Source organism: Notothenia rossii (assembly GCF_949606895.1).
Source record: "Notothenia rossii genome assembly, chromosome: 3".
NCBI lineage: Eukaryota > Metazoa > Chordata > Actinopteri > Perciformes > Nototheniidae > Notothenia > Notothenia rossii.
In genome coordinates, this window is record NC_136901.1 from 39,543,658 (window position 1) to 39,563,458 (window position 19,801).

General features: G+C 38.5%; 1 protein-coding gene across 4 annotated transcripts in view; it reads left to right on the forward strand.

The window, feature by feature from the left end:
* The window catches only part of col4a6 (collagen, type IV, alpha 6), a 147,026-nt gene that overhangs the window by 117,680 nt on the left and 9,545 nt on the right, over window positions 1-19,801 (forward strand). For all 4 annotated transcript variants that reach the window (XM_079672179.1, XM_079672181.1, XM_079672180.1 and 1 more), the window contains 18 exons: window positions 143-223; window positions 626-783; window positions 1,922-2,104; window positions 2,971-3,154; window positions 6,072-6,143; window positions 6,851-6,958; window positions 7,202-7,420; window positions 8,370-8,528; window positions 11,379-11,549; window positions 12,391-12,534; window positions 14,302-14,424; window positions 15,088-15,269; window positions 15,553-15,616; window positions 15,701-15,775; window positions 16,162-16,269; window positions 17,011-17,118; window positions 18,134-18,325; window positions 19,421-19,537. In XM_079672179.1, coding sequence (XP_079528305.1) covers window positions 143-223; window positions 626-783; window positions 1,922-2,104; window positions 2,971-3,154; window positions 6,072-6,143; window positions 6,851-6,958; window positions 7,202-7,420; window positions 8,370-8,528; window positions 11,379-11,549; window positions 12,391-12,534; window positions 14,302-14,424; window positions 15,088-15,269; window positions 15,553-15,616; window positions 15,701-15,775; window positions 16,162-16,269; window positions 17,011-17,118; window positions 18,134-18,325; window positions 19,421-19,537 — 2,448 coding nt within the window. The remainder of the gene's footprint in view (window positions 1-142; window positions 224-625; window positions 784-1,921; window positions 2,105-2,970; window positions 3,155-6,071; window positions 6,144-6,850; window positions 6,959-7,201; window positions 7,421-8,369; window positions 8,529-11,378; window positions 11,550-12,390; window positions 12,535-14,301; window positions 14,425-15,087; window positions 15,270-15,552; window positions 15,617-15,700; window positions 15,776-16,161; window positions 16,270-17,010; window positions 17,119-18,133; window positions 18,326-19,420; window positions 19,538-19,801) is intronic.

Consider the following 19,801-nt stretch of genomic DNA (forward strand, 5'->3'; position numbering starts at 1 on the left):
GTGTGTGTGTGTGTGTGTGTGTGTGTGTGTGTGTGTGTGTGTGTGTGTGTGTGTGTGTGTGTGTGTGTGTGTGTGTGTGTGTGTGTGTGTGTGTGTGTGTGTGTGTGTGTGTGTGTGTGTGTGTGTGTGTGTGTGTGTTCAGCTGCCATAGCTTACCCCGGCCAGCCTGGACTGCCCGGCTCTAGAGGTCTGCCCGGCAACAATGGATTCAATGGATACAAAGGTACACACACGTATACATTTTACACACACACACACACTGACTGGATTGAAATATATATCAAATCTGTGTCTCTGCAAGAAATTATTTAATAACGTGTTTCTTTGAGGTTGAAGATATATTTCACATTTAATTTACTTTTGCATATTTATTTATTTTAAAGTTGCTCCTCTGCTGTCCTTAAAAAAAGGGAGTGCTATCCTTTAAGATATTAGAGATGTACTTGATCATGTGTAAAAGGATTAGGGTTTGATTAAATGTGTCGTCATGTCCTGCAATAGATACAGATTGAACAGACTCTTATAATATATTTCCTTTATCCTCACATTACTTATCCCTCGTTCCTCTCTTTTATTCGTCTTTTCCCCCACTTCTCACCCCATCGTCCTCTCCTCCGTCCTGCAGGTGATTCCGGAGACTGCGCCTGCCTCGGGGGGGGGACGTCGGGAACGCCTGGGTTACAGGGACCGCCCGGACCCAGCGGGAACCCCGGATACGCCGGAAGAAAGGGGGAGCTGGGAGATGGCGGCACACCTGGCTTTGGAGGCAATCAGGGACCTCCTGTAAGTTCAATTGTTTGTATGTTAGCAAGAGGTGGGAAGTAGTGGAGTACAAATACGTTGTTACTGTACTTAAGTACATGTTTCTGGAACCAGTACTTTAATCCACTACTTATTTTTCTGACGACTTTTTATTTTGACTTCTTACATTTTGAACACAAATACCTGTACTTTCTACTTCTTACATTTTAGTCAGTACTTCTACTTTCACCAGAGTATATTTAAACACGAGTATCTGTACTTCTACTTGAGTAAGGAATGTGTACTTTTGCCATCTCTGGTTTTAGGGCCTTCATAACACTGGCTTTATCCTCTGAGTATAATGTGTTCTAGAGAGCAGTACAGGGTTTCCTTTAGCTGGTATCTATCACACAGGACATCTTACTTAAAGAGGCCATATTGTGCTTTTTGGGGTTTCCCCTTTCCATGTACATGCATTTATGATTTATGCCTTCTTTATACAATATTCCGATTGATTGTTTTTCAGATCAAAAATCTTTTTATTGCTTTTCAAAAATGCATAAGTAAGCAAAATATATGCATACAAATGAGACAGTGGTCTGTACTGAACAATTATTAAAAAGAACACAAACAAACAACAACGACTAAAGTAATCCCTTACATTCCCTGCAAGTGAGCCTCATACTCAATATTATTTACCAGGAACATTGTTAAATGACTATACAGTATATGCATGTAATACATATGCATATACATACAATACATATACTCATACACTATTGATTGTCTTTAAACTGAACAATAAAAACTGGAACTTCTCCCATTCTTCGGGCAAATTAAAAAAATCTTCCCTAACACGACGACAAGGACCATTTATTTTCTACCGGGGAATGCTGACCCATCATTTAGCCAAAATATATGTTTCACAAAAGTGATTCATGGTCTTTCTGGTGAACCCGGCCTTATTATATATAATTATATTAACATTACAATACTTATTGATACATCTAGTGTACATCACACTTCTTTTGTGCCACAATACAACTTTATTTTTGACATATATTCTGCAAAATTAGCTAGAAAATAAAGTTTTTGAAAAATAAAATGCTATTCTTTTCTTAGTGTGTCAAAATTTAGCCAAAATGTATGTTTCTCAAACGTGATATCTGTCCTGTTTCAGGGTCGTTCTGGTGAACCCGGAAACTACGGTCGAAAGGGGGAGAAAGGAACGTCTTTTTACCCCAATCTTGGTTTGGGAGTGAAGGGAGAACTCGGAGGAACCGGCCCCCGCGGACCTAACGGAGAAACTGGAAAACCCGGAAGAGACGGACTTCCCGGATTCCCTGGAACTCCTGGACCCCCTGTGAGTGTTTAAACACGTTACTATTGATATTGTGGCGGCTCAATTCCCCGTTAAGTTTGAGTCGCAGAGAGGCTAAGCTTGACTTTGCGCTGCGACGTGTTTTCAATGAGAAAGTCCGATAGGTTGAAGATATTTAATAAACAAAGTCAAACACACAATAACTTAGAGGGACCAAAACGGTCAACAGAAAAAATTTCAGCGCAAGCTCAGCCTCTGTCATCTGCCATGTAACAGGTAGTAATAATAATAATAATAATAGATTACATATAGCGCCTTTCAAGGAACCCAAGGCCGCTTTACAGATATACAGGAGTAACACAAAAGACAGTCAGACAAACAGTCAGACAAACAGTCAGACAAAAAAAACAACAAATAAGGCCTTGGAAAATAGGTGGGACTTGAGGGCCCTTTTAAATACACCAACCACACCCATGTGACGATTGCCGGAAGTGCTCAACAAATACAAATAAAAGTGACGTAAACAAATAATAATAATACAAATAAAAGTGATGTAAACAAATAATAATACAAATAATAAACTCAGGCTAAGTAGCATTGTGGCTCCTACACATATTCATCTAATTAAGGGGAGTCAAACTCAATTTCACAGAATGAGATGCATTGTGGGACATGTAGTTTATGGGCAACGTGCTTCTGTAAAGCGGCATTTAACCGTATAATAAACTTATTATATTCTTTGCAAGCTCTTGCGGGGCCACATAAAATGAAGTCCTTGAGTTTGACACCCCTGATCTAAAAGTTTTATCTGCAGGATTTTTTAAAAACAACCTCCTCTCTCTCTCTCTCTCTCTCTCTCTCTCTCTCTCTCTCCCTCTCCCTCTCCCTCTCTCTCTCTCTCTCTGCAGGGTGATGGTGGTTACGGCACAGTCGGAGAGAAAGGGTTCCCAGGATACCCGGGCGCTAAGGGTCGTCCCGGAGAACCTGGAGAACCCGGCGGAGGATACGTCGGCACGCCAGGTTTCCGTGGAGATGCTGGAGATCCGGGAATACCGGGACTACCAGGACAACCAGGATTACCAGGACAGCGAGGTAAGTGAATGAGGAGAGGAAGTGTGTGTGTGTGTGTGTGTGTGTGTGTGTGTGTGTGTGTGTGTGTGTGTGTGTGTGTGTGTGTGTGTGTGTGTGTGTGTGTGTGTGTGTGTGTGTGTGTGTGTGTGTGTGTGTGTGTGTGTGTGTGTGTGTGTGTGTGTGTGTGTGGATGTAACTCCTTATTCTCCTCACAGGTTGACCATAAATCCATCCCCTTCGATCACTATCCATCCTCCATGTCCTGTAGTAACCATAGCAACTTCATCCTAACCCCTTTAAAACCATTAGAGGAGATTTTCCCGGGGGAAAAAAACGTATTCCTAGGATCTGAAGAGACGACATGTTAGACTCTTTTTTCCCCGACAGCAGCTTCCCGCCTTCACGCCTCGGCTGCTGCTTAACTCAGTGATTAATGGTCTCCATGATTAATAGAGACCATTAACGAGCTTCTTGACTCATTGACGCACAATGATGTGATTTTAATGCTGCAACAAGCTGCTGTGCTTCCTTAGTCTCGGAGGAAGTGAGAAATTATCATTTATTTGTGATTAATTATTGAATTTGGTTTTTATTTTGAAGGAAAATACTGGTGTTTATTTTTAATTCTACGTCTAATTAATCCTGTATTGGTGCACAAAGGCAATGCTTCTCAAAACGAATAAAACACCCACAATTTTTATTTTAAAAGACATATTTAGATTCTTATTATATTTAATAGATAGTCTCTTAATAACATCTGGTCCTAGTTAATAGTTTAGAAAAGTAGAAACACATCCACTTAGGGATCATTTGATGATTTTTTGATGTATGTACAAGTATTTAAATTGATATATGGCCCACATAGATGGACTCAACACAGTCAAAAGTGTATTAACGCCCTTTTTGTAATACGTTATAAATAATTTAGACTTAAAACTAAAAATTAAAAAACGTATTTCTAGGTGTATGTAATGCTAGATAGATTATATAAGATGTTTTACACATTTCAAGCTAGGTTTAAAGCCTGTAACGTGTGTATTTATATATATATAAATATTTAGAGTCTTATATTTAATATATAGTCTTTTAATAACATGTAATCCTAGTTAATAGTTTAGTTAAATAGTCAAATACTTTTTGACTTTTTTATGTACGTTAAATAATTCCTCAAGTTAGTTAAATTGATATATGGCAGAACTTAGACCCAAATATATGGAATCAAGTGTAGCAACGCACTTTTTGTAATAAATTATCAATTATTTAGACTTAAAACATGTATGTCTAGGTGTATCTAATGCTAGATAGGTTATATAAGATGCCTGTAAAGCTAACAAATACATACAATTAAAGTAATATACGGCATCTATGATAAAGAGCCAATTAACCTAGACTTTAGTTGACAGAAAATGACACCAGTGGCTTCCTTTAAATCTAAACAATCTTCTTCTCCGAGACTAAGGGACACAACCCCTCAGCCTCTCCAGTGTGAATGTGAGCTCTCACACCGTGACGCTAATGCTAAAGCACTGATTGATTTTTGTTCTTAATATGAAGGTTATTGTCACTCACATGAGCCGAGAGACTATCATAAGAGCCATACTCTTAGTCTCTCCTCTCATTGGGTGGAATAACCTGTTTCTTTTTTTATTGAAGCAGGCATTTCAATATGCTTTTTTGCCTTAACTGAATGAGCCTTGAATTAATTGAACTGATTTGCTGAATATCTGTTTGATGAAAAATAAGATTTAATTTGCTTCATTGACGCATGCAAAATGCTGCCATCTTCTCTCTCTCTCTCTCTCTCTCTCTCTCTCTCTCTCTCTCTCTCTCTCTCTCTCTCTCTCTCTCTCTCTCTCACCTCTCTCACCTCCCCTGTGCATGTGTATCTGTCCAGGTGAAAACAGCTGTGCAGGGGTTAATGACGACGGAGAGGGAACGGGTGGGTAACTAACTTTTTCCTCCACCAGCCAGAGAAAACCCGGGACTAGATTTTTTGTTTCGGACTCCCCGACCACTGCTGGATTCATAAAAAACATCCCTTATGTTCACATGCTGGACATCCAACAGGAAATGACCACTTTAGAGGAAAATAAACAGTGATATTTTGAAAATGTTATCCAAGTATTGCCACATATTTGCTTACCACAAAGCAAGAATAAAGAAAAGTCCCTTGTCTAGGATTGCTGTTGCTTATATAACAGTTTAACCTACATAGGCTCAGATGAACTGTTGACTACACTATTGTGCAAGGGATTGTGGGAAATGTAGTCTTTTGAAGTTCTGAAACCAGCTGTCATTCATTTGTTCATGACTCTGCAGTCAGTGATGATTGACGGTCGAGTTTCAGCTTTTATTTTGAAAAACAACACTCTTTAAAAACGAGCAATGTCACTTTCCTCTTCTTCCAATCAAAGCTGCTGAAACCTGCCGCATGCTTTCAAGCCCCGCCCCCTCTGCTGAGAGCTTTAATAACCTGAGTTTTGGGGTTATTTTGGGGGTGGGATGGGGTATATAAGGAAATCATAAACCTGATTCCTCAACACCAGATTGAATTGAACTTTTCAGTCATCATCTTTGAACTTCATTGCGATGAAATTTGCCACTAACAACATTCAACACACATAATAATAACAACAACAATAATTCCCATAATTCAACTCAGATTAACCGAAATGAAAGTCTTGAATTTGGCGTGAATGGAGGCGACAGACAATCAACGCTGCGACACACATTCCTGAGAGTATTCTGTTTCAATAACAATAAGAGCTATAGAAATATTATGTTTAAAGAATTCTCATTTTTGCTAAATATGTGCAGATTTATTAGACGAATAGTTATCTCTTATATTAAAAAAACAAGTGGGAATGTATGTTCTCTATTGTTCACTGTTTGTTAAAGTATTTAAAGTGTGTGTGCTAACTTGTGTGACTGCTACCAGGCACAGTTTTACCGTGCTCCATACCCGGTGAGATCGGAGAGCCCGGATACCCCGGAAGACCCGGAGGACCAGGTACCATTTAAGAAAAAATTACCCTTTTTTTTTTTTTCGACAAATGCACTTCCTGTCTGTTTTCTCATCTAATAAAAAAAAAAGTTTTAATTTGCCTAACATTTTTATATCATATTTTGTGATTGGAGCTGATTTTTTGTCTGTTTTTAATGCTTTTTCATTATTTAAAAAGCAAGATTTATCCGTTTTTTTTAAAGAAAATTGCATTTTTGTTATGGTCCTAAAGGAAACAGGTTGAACTGCAGTTTGGATTGGTGTATGGAAACATTTTATTTGGTAAAAATGTTGGATGGAAATAACAGGACAGCACTTGGGAATTGATTGATTTCAGTGGATTTCATAAAAAAACATGATATCCTGTGAAATAAAATGTAAAAAAACCTATAATTTATGACTTTTTAAATGAAATAACTAGATGTATTATAGACGTCACTTCCTTCTGACCCCTTACTACGACTACCCTTACCCCCAAAAAAAGGCATGCAACCGAACTTCCTGTCCCTGAGAGGATTTCTGTAGCAGATATAAAGACTTTTATGAACTAGATAGACTTGTATATTAAGTTAGAATTGTATAGCAGAGACAATGAGGCTTTAATATACTTAACATGAGAAAGAAATAATCATTATTACCAAAACATTTGATAAAAATGAGATTTCAAGGAACTGAAGGACACTCATGAGTTCCAATGTGCATTTACCCGTCAGGCCCTAAAGGTCAGTCAGGTTTCCCAGGAGGATCCGGACGTCCCGGATTTGACGGGTCCAAAGGAGACAGAGGAAACCCCGGTTTTGGAGGACAACCTGGACCACAAGGTAAACCCGTACCCTAATTATCCAGAGTACAATCAGAGACAACACTCAATTGGCTCTAATCCAGGCCGATTATTTTACTCCTATCGTGTTATTTTATATTGTATGTATTCCCTGTGCAGCAGTTTGGTCAACTGAGGTTGTTTTAAATGTGCTATATGAATAAATAAAGATTGAGATTGCCTTGTTTTTTTTTTAATATAATAACTCTGACTCCCCGCCCTTTCTCCCCTTTTCTCCGTGCAGGTTTCCCCGGACCCAGAGGAGATTCTGGTATTCCCGGCGGCCCCGGACAGAGCTTTGACGGCGGCAGAGGGAAGGACGGTGTTCCTGGTCGTCCCGGAGGAAAGGGCCAGCCTGGAGAGGTGCTGGGGGCCACGCCTGGCTCCTCGGGACAGAACGGAGGACCAGGAACACCTGGAGACAAGGGCCAGCCCGGGACCCCTGGAGGGCCGGGACAACCTGGTGGGTTTGAGACACTGATTCTTTAATTTAGTCCACTCCTGAGCTTGGATTCTCAATTCAACACCATAAAACACATCCTCTGAAATGACCACATGGTTGTATCAACACCTTTTGTAATCCTTTTGAACAAAAACAGATATTCATAACCTTCATCAAGGGAGTTTTCATAAATCAGTTTAAGTTAGTACCTGATCAATTCGACAAAACAATGTAAGAAGTTGTGTTAAGTGTAAAAATGTTGCTTAAAGTAGGGTTTTGGTAGCAAAATATAACAGAAGCAAAGTAAACGGAAACATAACCTTGGCATAGTCCAATAATTATCAATCAATATAAAACAAAACTATACAAAACGGTGGTATTAATTAAAAGCCTATTTAAAAACGCTTGTAAATGTGATTCTAACTAAAACATATTTTCTCGAAATTTGACCTTAAGGGGCTCTAACAACGTAAAACTGATTTGACCCTTCATACAAAGAGGTATTCGTGTAGCATTTGAAGCTAGGTTTACCTGATACATCGACCGTATACTGTAAGTAACTGTATTATAAGAAGTCAAATTGGTGATAGTATCATTTCTTTGTCCCGGGGAAAAACGGGTTTCCTGACAGTTCTTCCATTTAAGACAGATATCAAATAAAAGATGAACACAATTAAATATTATGTAAACATAAGAAGTAAGAATGTGCAATAAAATGCTCGAATAAGAAATTACCAGTAATGTACGCCAGAGGGAAACATTTTTAAGCTTCTTCTTGCCCCTTATGAACATGACAGAAACTATTTGAGCATTTGTTTTAATTTTTTTGTTATACCTTGACATTTTGTATTTGTTTTGCTTCTCTTTGTTATAATTATTAGAATTATTATTATTTGGTTCTAACATGTTCAATAAATGGACTAATAAAATAAAAGTCTAAATACAACTATATCCCCTCTCCCTCTGTCAGGTGGCGACGGGCGTTTTGGCGTTCCCGGTCTGAGGGGAGAGCGAGGAGTCGACGGTTACCCCGGTAACAATGGTCTTCCCGGACTTCCAGGCGAGCCGACCTTTGGTATTCCCGGTCGTCCCGGTTTTCCCGGTAATGTCGGACTGAGCGGATCTCCAGGTGAGGAAAACTCAGCCTGTTCCTCCACGACACTTCAGTTGAATTCTGTGGGACTTCTATTGTGAAAAAAAGTTATTTGGAGCTTGATTTCTAGTAAAAGAGGATTTAGTTTGAACTCGGCTGTCACTCCTCCCCCCCCCCTCCCTTTTTTCACTTTTCCTGCGTTGACGAATCAGACACCACAGTTTTTGTTTTTCCTGTTGTTCATTTGAAACTCTGCATCACCCAAAAGAATTCTCCTGTTTTGCATTTCTCTGTTTCCTCCTCCTTCCTTCCTTCCTACACACCACCACCATTATCTGCATCATCCTCTCATCCCTCCATCTTTTCTTGGTGTTGGGTCATTCGCTATAGGCTGCCAAGGTGAGACACGCCCTCCTCTTCCTCCTCCTCCTCCACATCCATCCTTTTTGCTTCAAATCCCTCCATCCTCCTGCTTCGTGCTTTAGACCAAACGCTCTAACAGCGCTCGCCATTTCTCATCTGTACAGCAGACAAATGTCCATCTGCATATTCTGATTCTGATTCTGATTCCTTTTCCAATCAACGGTGTGTCAAACTAGTCTTCTCAAAGAAATAAAAGATGTATTTAAGTGTTTTTTACATAGAAGTTAAAGGTTTACAAGTAGGAACTCCAACTTTCCGTGTCTTTTTCTAGAAGTAGGTAGGGCTGCTCAATTAATGTAATTTGAATCGCGATTACGATTATGGCTTGCAACGATTACGAAAAAAACGTAATCGAAATAAAATGATTTTTTTTTATTATTACTTTTTTTTTTTTTTTTTTTCAGTTGAATTATACTTGAAGTTCAGGGTAATCAACTGTTAAAAATATACTGTTCAATATTTTTTTCTCCAATAAATGCATGTTTTCAAAGTCAATGAATAATCGCATTTAATAATCGCAATTACAATTATTGACCCAAATAATCGAGATTATGATTTTTGCCATAATCGAGCAGCCCTAGAAGTAGGTCTAAAATGTTCAAGTTTGAAGTCCTCTAGAGGTTTAATTTGAACAACTAACTGTTTAAATAAGATATTGTTTAGCAGAAAACTCCTAAACGTTGAAATATTTCAAACTTGCCATATTCTGATTCCTTTTTCCAGTCAGTAGTGTGAAAAGCTAGTCTTGGGAACTCCGATTTTCGGCATCGATATTCTACTTTTTCTAGAAGGAAGTCATTTTTAACAACTTGCTCTTTAAATGTAATTTCTTCAGTTACTTCTTCCTATATATAATAAGCTAAAAGTTCACCAAACTAAATGGTCAGGATATATTTTAATGCTTTTTTTCATCAAAATGAAATGTTGTATAAATAGGAACTCCGACTTTGAGTGCCGTTAACTTAAACTTAAACTCCAACTTAAAGCCTTAGCCCCGCCCCCTACTCCTGAGCAGAGCACACCTCTTACAGAAACAGAAACATGCATTAATAAAGGTTCCAAATAAATCAAAAACAAAATAAACTTAAATGCGGCTCCGACAATACATTTAAACACAACTTAGAAATATAGTATGAGGACCATGTTTTTATCCAATTTGTGAATCTATATGTACATGCTGAAAGGACAACTGATCGTAGGACAGTTGAAACATATATTTTACAACTCAATTAAAGATCAGAACATCAGTATAAGATGGACATTTCCGCTGCTACAGATCCAGAAACATAACGTTTATTATGAAATGTGACTTCCACTGATGTTCGTTGTTCTTTTTGCAGCCGGTACTAACCCTCCTAGTTCCTCCTGAAGTGTAATCTGCACTAAAATGTGTTTATTGCATTAGTGTGTGTGACAAGCACCTTAGAGGCGTTTCCTCTTAACAAAGGACTTTTAATTTCAACGCATCCATTCATCGTGCTCAATTCGTGCATCGTTATAAACATGTAATGGTTTAAATGTACTTTAGATGCATGGGTGTGTTGAAAACTGTCCTCTTTTTAAGAAGGTCCACCGTAGTGATAGTCTGCTTGGACAACTTTAGGCGGTTGAGAAAACGCTAATTCAGTCTGGAATTGCACTTGAATTTTTGATATCTTTGGATAAAATATTGCAGATTTGATCTAGAATATGTAAACTATTTAAATCCCCTTTTTATAATGAGCTGAAATTGTTTAATAACAAGTGCAATTGCAGCCTAACCAAGGCAATGACACGACGTAGTTGTTTGCATTGTACTTTTTTGCCAAACTGTGTGTTTTAATAATATAAATAAATCATAAAGTGCTATATTTATTAATGAACTTAGCTATTGTGTTGGAGGTAAGTTACATGACAGGTAAGTTTATGTGTTTGTTACTCAGTTCTTTTTTTACTTTCAGAGCTTTTTCTTCACTTAAGTGTCTGAAGAAGTGAAATGATGTTGTCTATTTTTGATTTGATTTATTTTGAATGTGTAAAACAATAACACAAAATATTATAATAATTATGAAATGAAACATGAGAATTATTATACTAAGTTAATCAGTGTCAAATTGATAAACAAAAGTATTACTGACTTAAAAATTATATATAAACCATTAATGATTTACCTGATTACACATTCGAAAAGGAGTGGGTAGAAGTTTATACTTATTTAATTCTCCCAAAAACTAAATTATTAACATATATATACTTTGTTTTTCCTTAAAAATCTATTAGTATATAGATTTAGCCGATATTTCCATATATAATGTTCTCCTTCTGACTAAATTCCTCCTTCCTTTTCTTCACTTAAGCGTATGAAAAAGTGAAATGACTATGTCTATTAGTGTATAGATTTTGTCTATATTTCCTTCTCCTTCTGACTAAATTCCTCCGCCTTTCTTTTGCCCGTCTCGCCGTTCTTCGTCCGTCCCCACTCAGGTTTCCCCGGTAGAAAGGGAGACAGAGGAGACCCAGGTTTCCCAGGACCAGCGGGGATGAAGGGGACCCCCGGCGTGCCCGGTACCCCTGGATCTCCGGGGCCCCGAGGACCCTCCGGACCCCCCGGACCGGGAACTAGAGACGGGATCCCAGGAACACCGGGAAGAAAGGGTAGGCTGGAGATGCTGTTTATAATCAAAGTACTTACTGGTGGGAAGTAGTGGAGTACTAATACTTTGTTACCTTACTTAAGTACATTTTTCTATACCTGTATTTTCTACTTCTTACATGTTTATTTAAACACGATCCGTGTATCCATCATTTCCTGGTCTTCTCTAAAGTAGAGGGACCAATGAAAACGTTGTCATGTTGCCGTTGGTCACCATGGAAACATTCATTAGCTAACAATGACATTATTGTTCTATTGATATAAAGGGAGGTCAGGTACTCTTTAAAACAGCTGCTAGTTATGGGTACTTTTTACTCAAAGCCCATACTTCTTTACTTTGACTTGAGTAAAGAAGTTTAGTCAGTACTTCTACTTTTACCAGAGTATTTTTAAACACGAGTATCTGTACTTCTACTTGAGTAAAGGATGTGTGTACCATCTCTGGTACTCACATGTCTTTGCATTAGGGCTGTGATTTGGGGACCTAACGCAACACTATCAAATTTCAAAGGTTTTCCTGTCACAAAGCTACAGTGTAGAAATGACAATGAAATTCTTCTGACCTGATCTCCTCCAACAATACAACATATAATAAATATGTGTAAATCAGCAAGGTTTATTTGATTGCATGTGTTCCTATTGTAATGTCCGTTGTATTGTTAAATGGCCGTGTTTCTATGTCTTCCTGTTGCTGTTTCTGTAAAGTTAGTGTAGGAAGATATCATAGAGTCTTATCAGCGATTCTGAATCAAGTTTGCTTTCAACGCACAGCTGATAGGATCATGGTTTGTTCACAATATTTCAAGGATTCAGTGACATTTTGATTTTCTGTCTTTTCCACAGGTGAGTCAGGTTTCCCTGGACTGATGGGCTTCCCTGGACTTCCGGGACGTCCTGGATCTTCTGGTTTTCCTGGAGGGAAAGGACAGTCTGGAGGACAGGGTAGAAACGGACTCAACGGCGGCCCCGGGTACTCCGGAGCGAAAGGTAAAGCATCCAGAATTAAGTACGATAAGATGGAACTCTATTTATCTCAAAGTAAAAAGTTGTGCATTCGTATGAACATGTTAAATATATTTACACAAGTGTGCAGATGAGAGTGCAGGTTAGTAGTGTGTCACAAACAGTGTTGGGTGTAACGCGTTACAAAAGTAACGGAGTTACAGTAATATATTACTTTTTGCTGTAACGAAGTAATGTAACGCATTACTAATGAAATGTGGGTAATATATTACCCGTTACAATGCTCAGTAACGCAGTTACAACACATTTTAACCCGAAATTAAATGGTGTTTTGTTTTTTAAGAATGTACTAACATAGCGAGACATTGCGACACCGGACAAATTGTGCGGGTAGATTAGTAAACCTGGTGTTTACCCTTCAGGCTTCGCGTCGAGATCTTCGGGGAAGTTGAACGTTATGCAACCATTCAAAAAAGAGAACGTAGCGAAAAATACTAACAACAAATTGTGTCAGGTGCGCGTGACCTGATCCGCTGCGCGTGCATCATTTCCAAAGTGCTTCCACAGCAGTGACACACATCTGATCTGTGGATAATCATTTATACGAAAATGGTTAAAGCAACCATCACTAAACGCCAGCAACACTGCATCTACTGCAGACAGTAGCAACAGGTCAGATGCGGACATCACGTTACCCTCCGTTGTGGACACTAGCTTACTCCCGCCTGACTCGCCGGGCCCGGAGCAGCAGTCTTCGTCGCCCGAAACTACGCCGCCCCTCTGCGGCCCGCAGGTGCCAGGTATATCTAAACAACTACCCGCCTGGACAGTGGGGTTAGGCGGTCATTTTGCAGCTTGTGGTATAAAAATAGACAATGGCTAGAATATTCATGTGAAAATAGTACCATATTCTGACATGCCTTTAGAAATGTTGGGTCAAAAATAATGCATACAATAGCACAGATGCCTTCACCACGAATGGCTACAAAAATATCTCATATCCCAAGCTTATTATAAACGAGCTGATGTTGCAGCTGAAATGTTCTCCAGGTCACAAAGTCAACCTCACATGATGATGTGATACCAGTTTTCAAGCACAGTAAATATTCTCATCCCAGCGTATATGATGGGACCAAGGTGATGATGTAGTAGGCTACATGGTTTTAATAATACTTTTGCCTTCCAATGTTTGCCATTTCAAACCATGAGCATGGTTTAAATAATATTTGCCTTGATTTACAATATGTTAACCTTCATTATAGTCCTTGACAGCGGTCTGTACTGCTGTATTAACAACGTGTCACATGTTAAGAATTTACAATCAGAATGGAGTATTCAACTAAGCCCTGTAATACAAGTTGTTAGTAGCCTTAAGGGCCTACACAGTTGTTATGCTATACCACATTGCCCTTCACTGGATGCATAATGAGCTGCACTAAACTACATTTTAGCATTTAAAATACCTAGCTATTCTTTTGCGGTTATTTTGGTGAAAGTAACTACAAAGTAACTAAAGTAGTGTAACTCATTACATTTCAGAGACAGTAATATTGTAATGTAACTTATTATTTTCAAAAGAGAGTAATAAGTAATATGTAATATATTACATTTTGGAAGTAACTTTCCCAACACTGGTCACAAAAGGCCAAAAGCAGAGGAAATCAGCGACCTTGTATAGCAGAGAAAATGAGTCTTTAATCTACTTCCTGATGATTACGACCAAAAAGTGTGGTTAAAATGGCATTTTAACGAACTGAAGGACTCTCATAATGTGTGTTTCCCCTCCTTCAGGTGACAGAGGATACCCCGGCTCCCCCGGTCTGCCCTCCACTCCGTTCAGATCAGAGTTTGTAGAAAAAGGAGAACCAGGAAGCAACGGAGGCAGCGGCCTTCCTGGTTTCCCCGGACCCAGAGGTAGATCTACTTCCTGTTTATCTGTTATTGTTGACATCTGAGACACAGACAACGTGAACGTCTCCTCAAAGCTGCTTCTAAAGTATCAATTAATATTGTGTGATTTATATTTTAAGTGTTTTTTTAAGACATTTTAACCCGGGTATGTATAGTGTTATTATTATTATTATTATTATTATTATTATTATTTGTATTTTTATTATTCTTTTAAGGGTTTTTATATTCTTATTACTTTTTTTGTATTATTGTTATTATTTGTAATTATTTGTATTTTATTATTATTATTATTATTATTATTATTATTATGTTTTAAATGTTTTATTATTCTGATGATCTGATTAAATCTGCGTCTGCTCTCTTTAATATTATTTGTATTATTTTATTATTATTATGTTTTTTTTATTATTATTATTATTATAATTTTTATTTGTATTATTCTTTTAAGGGTTTTTATATTCTTATTACTTTTTTTGTATTATTGTTATTATTTGTAATTATTTGTATTTTATTATTATTATTATTATTATTAGGTTTTAAATGTTTTATTATTCTGATGATCTGATTAAATCTGCGTCTGCTCTCTTTAATATTATTTGTATTATTTTATTATTATTATGTTTTTTTTATTATTATTATTCTGATTATATCTGCCTCCGCTCTCAGGTGACAAGGGTTTCCCGGGTCAACCTGGTCGTCAGGGTCTTCCCGGACTTCCTGGTTACGCCGAACAGAGCAAAGGACAGCCTGGAGTACCTGGTTACCCCGGGCAACCAGGTACACCAGGATACCCCGGACCAAAAGGAGAATCTGGTATTATGGGATTCCCCGGCATCTCTGGACCGAGGGTAAGAAAACATACTTAAAATCACAAAAAACTGTTTCTATCAATATTTTAACTTTTTTTCTTTTGCTTAAAAAATACATTTGTTATTGAAAAACATGTGTGTTCATTTTGGGACTTATGTTAACCTTACATTTCTGCCTCATGTAATTTTAACTTTTGTTCTTTCTTGTGAAGCACTTCGTGAATTGTATTTCTGTGAAAGGTGCTATACTAAATAAACCTATTATTATTATTATTATTATGATTATTATTACCAATGAGATTCACTGATTGGATGCTTTCAGGGTGATGACGGCACACCTGGTTTCAATGGAAATCCTGGAGAAAATGGCCGACCAGGAGGCAAAGGTGAGCGCACGCTAAAAAAACATCAATCATATATGTTTATGAAAGTGTAAATGCAGACTTTGACTCACGTGTTTTGTTCCTCAGGTTCTTTCGGAGAGAGCTATGGTTACCCCGGAAGATCGGGAGCTAAAGGACAACCCGGAGATTCAGGCTTCCCAGGTAACACCTACCATGTTTGATTTTAAGACTGTTATTACCAATAATAGCTCCTATACCCTACTTTTAACCTACCAAAAGATTGTTAAAACATATAATACAGTACTTGAATCTTTGTGTATTCACATTTCCACATAGTAGTAAAAAGAAAAGTCGCTAACTCCCTAACTGTGTGCAGACTTGTACTGTTTTTATTCCCTTTTTTTTGCTTATATTTAAACTATAATTGCTTCTTTTAATATATCCCTTTTTTACCAGAATACATTTTGTTTTCCCAGGTTTTATAAGCAAGAAATGTACATTATCACATCCAGTGTTTCACTCGTTTTAAGAAATCTCGTTCATTCCCAAAAATATGTATTTCACACCATATTGATGTCTCTCTTCAGGCGGTCGTGCGAATGACGGTGCTCCCGGTGACAACGGTTTCCCAGGAGGTCCAGGATACCCCGGATCAAAGGGAGGTCCTGGTGATGGAGGCCGGCCTGGAATAATGGGTAAGAGATCAAAACGCTGCGATGACAAACAGATTTTTAAGAAACGAGTAAAAATAACATTCTTAATAAAATAATTACTTTATGTCCTTTTTGATGTCCTATCTTGTCGTTTTCTTTCCTTTCCTTTCCTTACCTTTATTTGTATTTCCTTTCCTTCTGAAGCCTCTTTCCTTTCCTTACCTTTCCGTCCCTTTCCTTTCCTTTCTTTTCTGAAACTTATTTCCTTTTTTTTGGTTAACTTCTTACCCTAATTTTCTTTATTTCCTTTACTTACCCTACCTTTCCTTTCCTTTGCTTCTTAAGCTTCTTTCCTTTCCTTTTCTTCCCTTTCCTTCTCTTTCCTTTCCTTCTCTTTCCTCTCCTTACCTTTCCGTCCCTTTCATGTCTTTTCCGAAACTTATTTCCTTTATTTTGGTTAACTTCTTACCCTAATTTCCTTTTCTTTCCTTTGATTTACTTCCTATCCTGTTCTTCCTTTCCTCAAACCCAATTTCCTTTCCTCTCCCATCCTTCCCCTTCTTGTCCTCAACCTGATCCCATTTCCTGTTTCGTTTTCTATTTCCTTTCACTGTACCGACCCCTCTCCTCTCCTGTCCTTTCCTTTCTTTTGATTTGCTTCCTTTCCTAAAACCAATTTCCCATCCTCTCCTCTACTGTCCCATCCCACATTTTGAAGAAACAAGTAAAAATCACATTCAAAGGAAGCTAGATTGTAACATTTTCCCCTCCTTTCCTCTGCAGGCTCCCCTGGTTTCCCCGGGCCAAAAGGCAAGTCTGGATATCCAGGAAGACAAGGAGCAGACGGGACTCCTGGATCTCCTGCTGGGCCTGGAGGTCCCGGAGCCAAAGGTGAGACGATTATTACACTTTCTTTCAAGACTGTACTCAAGAGTTTGAAGCTTCATTGATAACGCTAACATTCAAATGTGCGTTTGTGAGGCTAGGGAAGGAACGCTTAGCTTAGCTTAAAGGATGAACACTGGGTTAAAAGGCTAGCCAAGCTCCGTCCAAAGATTAAAAAAGTTCTGCAAAAGCTTCAATAATATAAGAAATGTTTTGTAAAATGTTAAATATTTAGCTTTTGAGATGCTTGTTGGTTGATTTTGTTGCTTTTGGTAAGCATCTGTTTCCCCCTGTTTCTTGTCTTGATGCTAAAATAAGCTAAGAAATACACTGGCATAGCAAAGCAGTAAATTATCAGCGTTTTTATACAGTGTGATTAACAAGCAAATGTTTTTCTATATACTAAAAGTTATATGTAAAATCTTATGAATATTTATTTTTTTGTTTATGAAGGATGTAGCTAAGTAAAGTAAAGTTCATTTAGTGTGTTTTGAAGCTTTGGTGATTACGTTGACATTCAAATTAGCCTTTTTCAGGTTTTTGTGGCAGGTTTATTTCACCTTAATTTGGTTTTAACTCTGTATTTTGGCATTTGTAGGATTAGATTCCAGTGGTTGCTTCATAGGATTGTTTCTCACTTGTTTAATTCAAACATTTCCAATTACTCCAGAGCGTTGTAAAGACCATAAGTCAAACATTTTCTGGCTTAAAAGAAGCACTGATCATTTCTAATATTCCCATTTTTTAATGTCACCAAATATTCAGTTTCAATCCATTGAGTGTTGGCATATAAGTGGATAAAAACTGGAACTGGACAGTACATTTATTGCACTAGTTTATCTGTTTTATTTGTTCTATGTCCTATATATATGTCGCACTGTTAGAGGAGCCTGAGACCTAAGTTTTTCATTGCCATATCTACACTGTAGCTAAAGTGCAAATGACAATAAAAGCGATGAAACTTGAAACCTGAAACGTATTACCCCAGTATGAACAAACCCTCTCTGTTGTGTCTGTGCAGGTTTACCTGGATCCCCTGGGTTGGATGGTCTTAATGGCCTCGCTGGACCTAAAGGCCTCCCAGGAACACCAGGTGGGAACGCTGGAGGTCGTCCAGGAGCTTCCGGTATTCCCGGTCTGAAGGGAGAGAGAGGATCCTCCTACACCGGGGGACCAGGATATCCCGGAGCCAAGGGAGAGAGAGGAGACCAAGGTGAGCTTCACGGGAATTAAAGGTCACCTATTGTGCAAAATCCACTTTTTCATGTCTCTTCTACATCAACATGTGTGCCCTCTTCTTCATGTCTCTTCTACATCAACATGTGTCCCCTCTGTGGAAAGAGACTCTGAAAGTTTCAGGAACAAAGATTCTCTCTCTTTTTGTCCTGATCCATTTCTATAAAAACCTGTCTGAAAATGAGCTGATCAGACTTTGGACACTTTATGATGTCATAACGATTTTTGGCTTGTTTAACCATTAGCCAATCAGCAACCAAGGTAACCCCCCCCCCCCCCCCCCTTATCACCTGAATCTCCTCCTAGAGCACCATTAGGCGCTTTCACACCGGAGTACTTTTCCCGTTTAGTTCCGATAGTCCCTGGGATTTTGCGTTCACACCAAAAAGAGAACTTTTCCCAGTTACTTTCCTGGGGAGAAAAAAGTTCCAATTTCTATTGGCTGGACGAATTGCAAACCACGCCCCGTAAAACTCGGAAAAGTTTTGTGAAGCCGCCATTGTATTTGCTGGCATTAGCATTATTAGCATTAGCCCAACGCACCAACGGAGAGAGAATAACTTATGGCAACACAAAAAAAACATGGGAGCGGTGGAGATGAGGAGGTGTCGGCGTTCTGGAGATTTACTCGGAAGGCTTCAGTAGAAGCTGCTGGGAGTCCCAAGTAATCTTCCCTCAGGGAACTTGTTCCGGTGTGAACGCGATCTGCTCTTTAGTTCCATGGGGGAACTAAGTGCTGGGAACTAAGTACGGCAAAGTACTTGGTGTGAAAGCGGCTATTGTGTTCTTGTTAACCAAATCTCTCTCAGAGGGGCGTGGGGAGGGGCTCCTTATTTTCATCTAAAGTAACAGACAGAGAATCAGCACTTTTGAAACAGGGCTGAAACATAGGGGATTATGGGATGCTGCAATGATCTGTTTGGTGTTTCAGCCAATCAGAGACATGTTCTGGATATATCTGAGACCCGTGATATATTGATGAAAAACAGTATGATAGGGGACCTTTAAAGAATACAGATAGAGTATGAATTAGCTAATATCAACATGGTTTGTTTTTATTTGTGTGTATCAGGTGGTCCCGGACGCTCAGGGTTCCCCGGTCTTCCCGGACCCCCCGGTCCCACGGTGGGATCAGACGTTCTTGGACCTCTTGGAGACCCAGGACTCCCTGGACTGGATGGAGAATATGGTAAATACATTTACTTTCTGTCCTTTTTAATGTCCTATCTTGTCCTCTTCTTAACTTTCCTTTCCTTACCTTTCATTTTCTTTCCTTTCCTTCTTAAGCCTCTTTCCTTACCTTTCCTTACCTTTCCCTACATTTCCTTCCCTTTCTTTTAACCCAATGTCCTTTCATTTTGTTGTATTTCCCTCCTTTCTCTTAACCCAATTTAATTTCCTTCCCTCTCCTGTCCTTTCTTTTTCTCAACCTGCTTTCCTTTCTACTTGATTT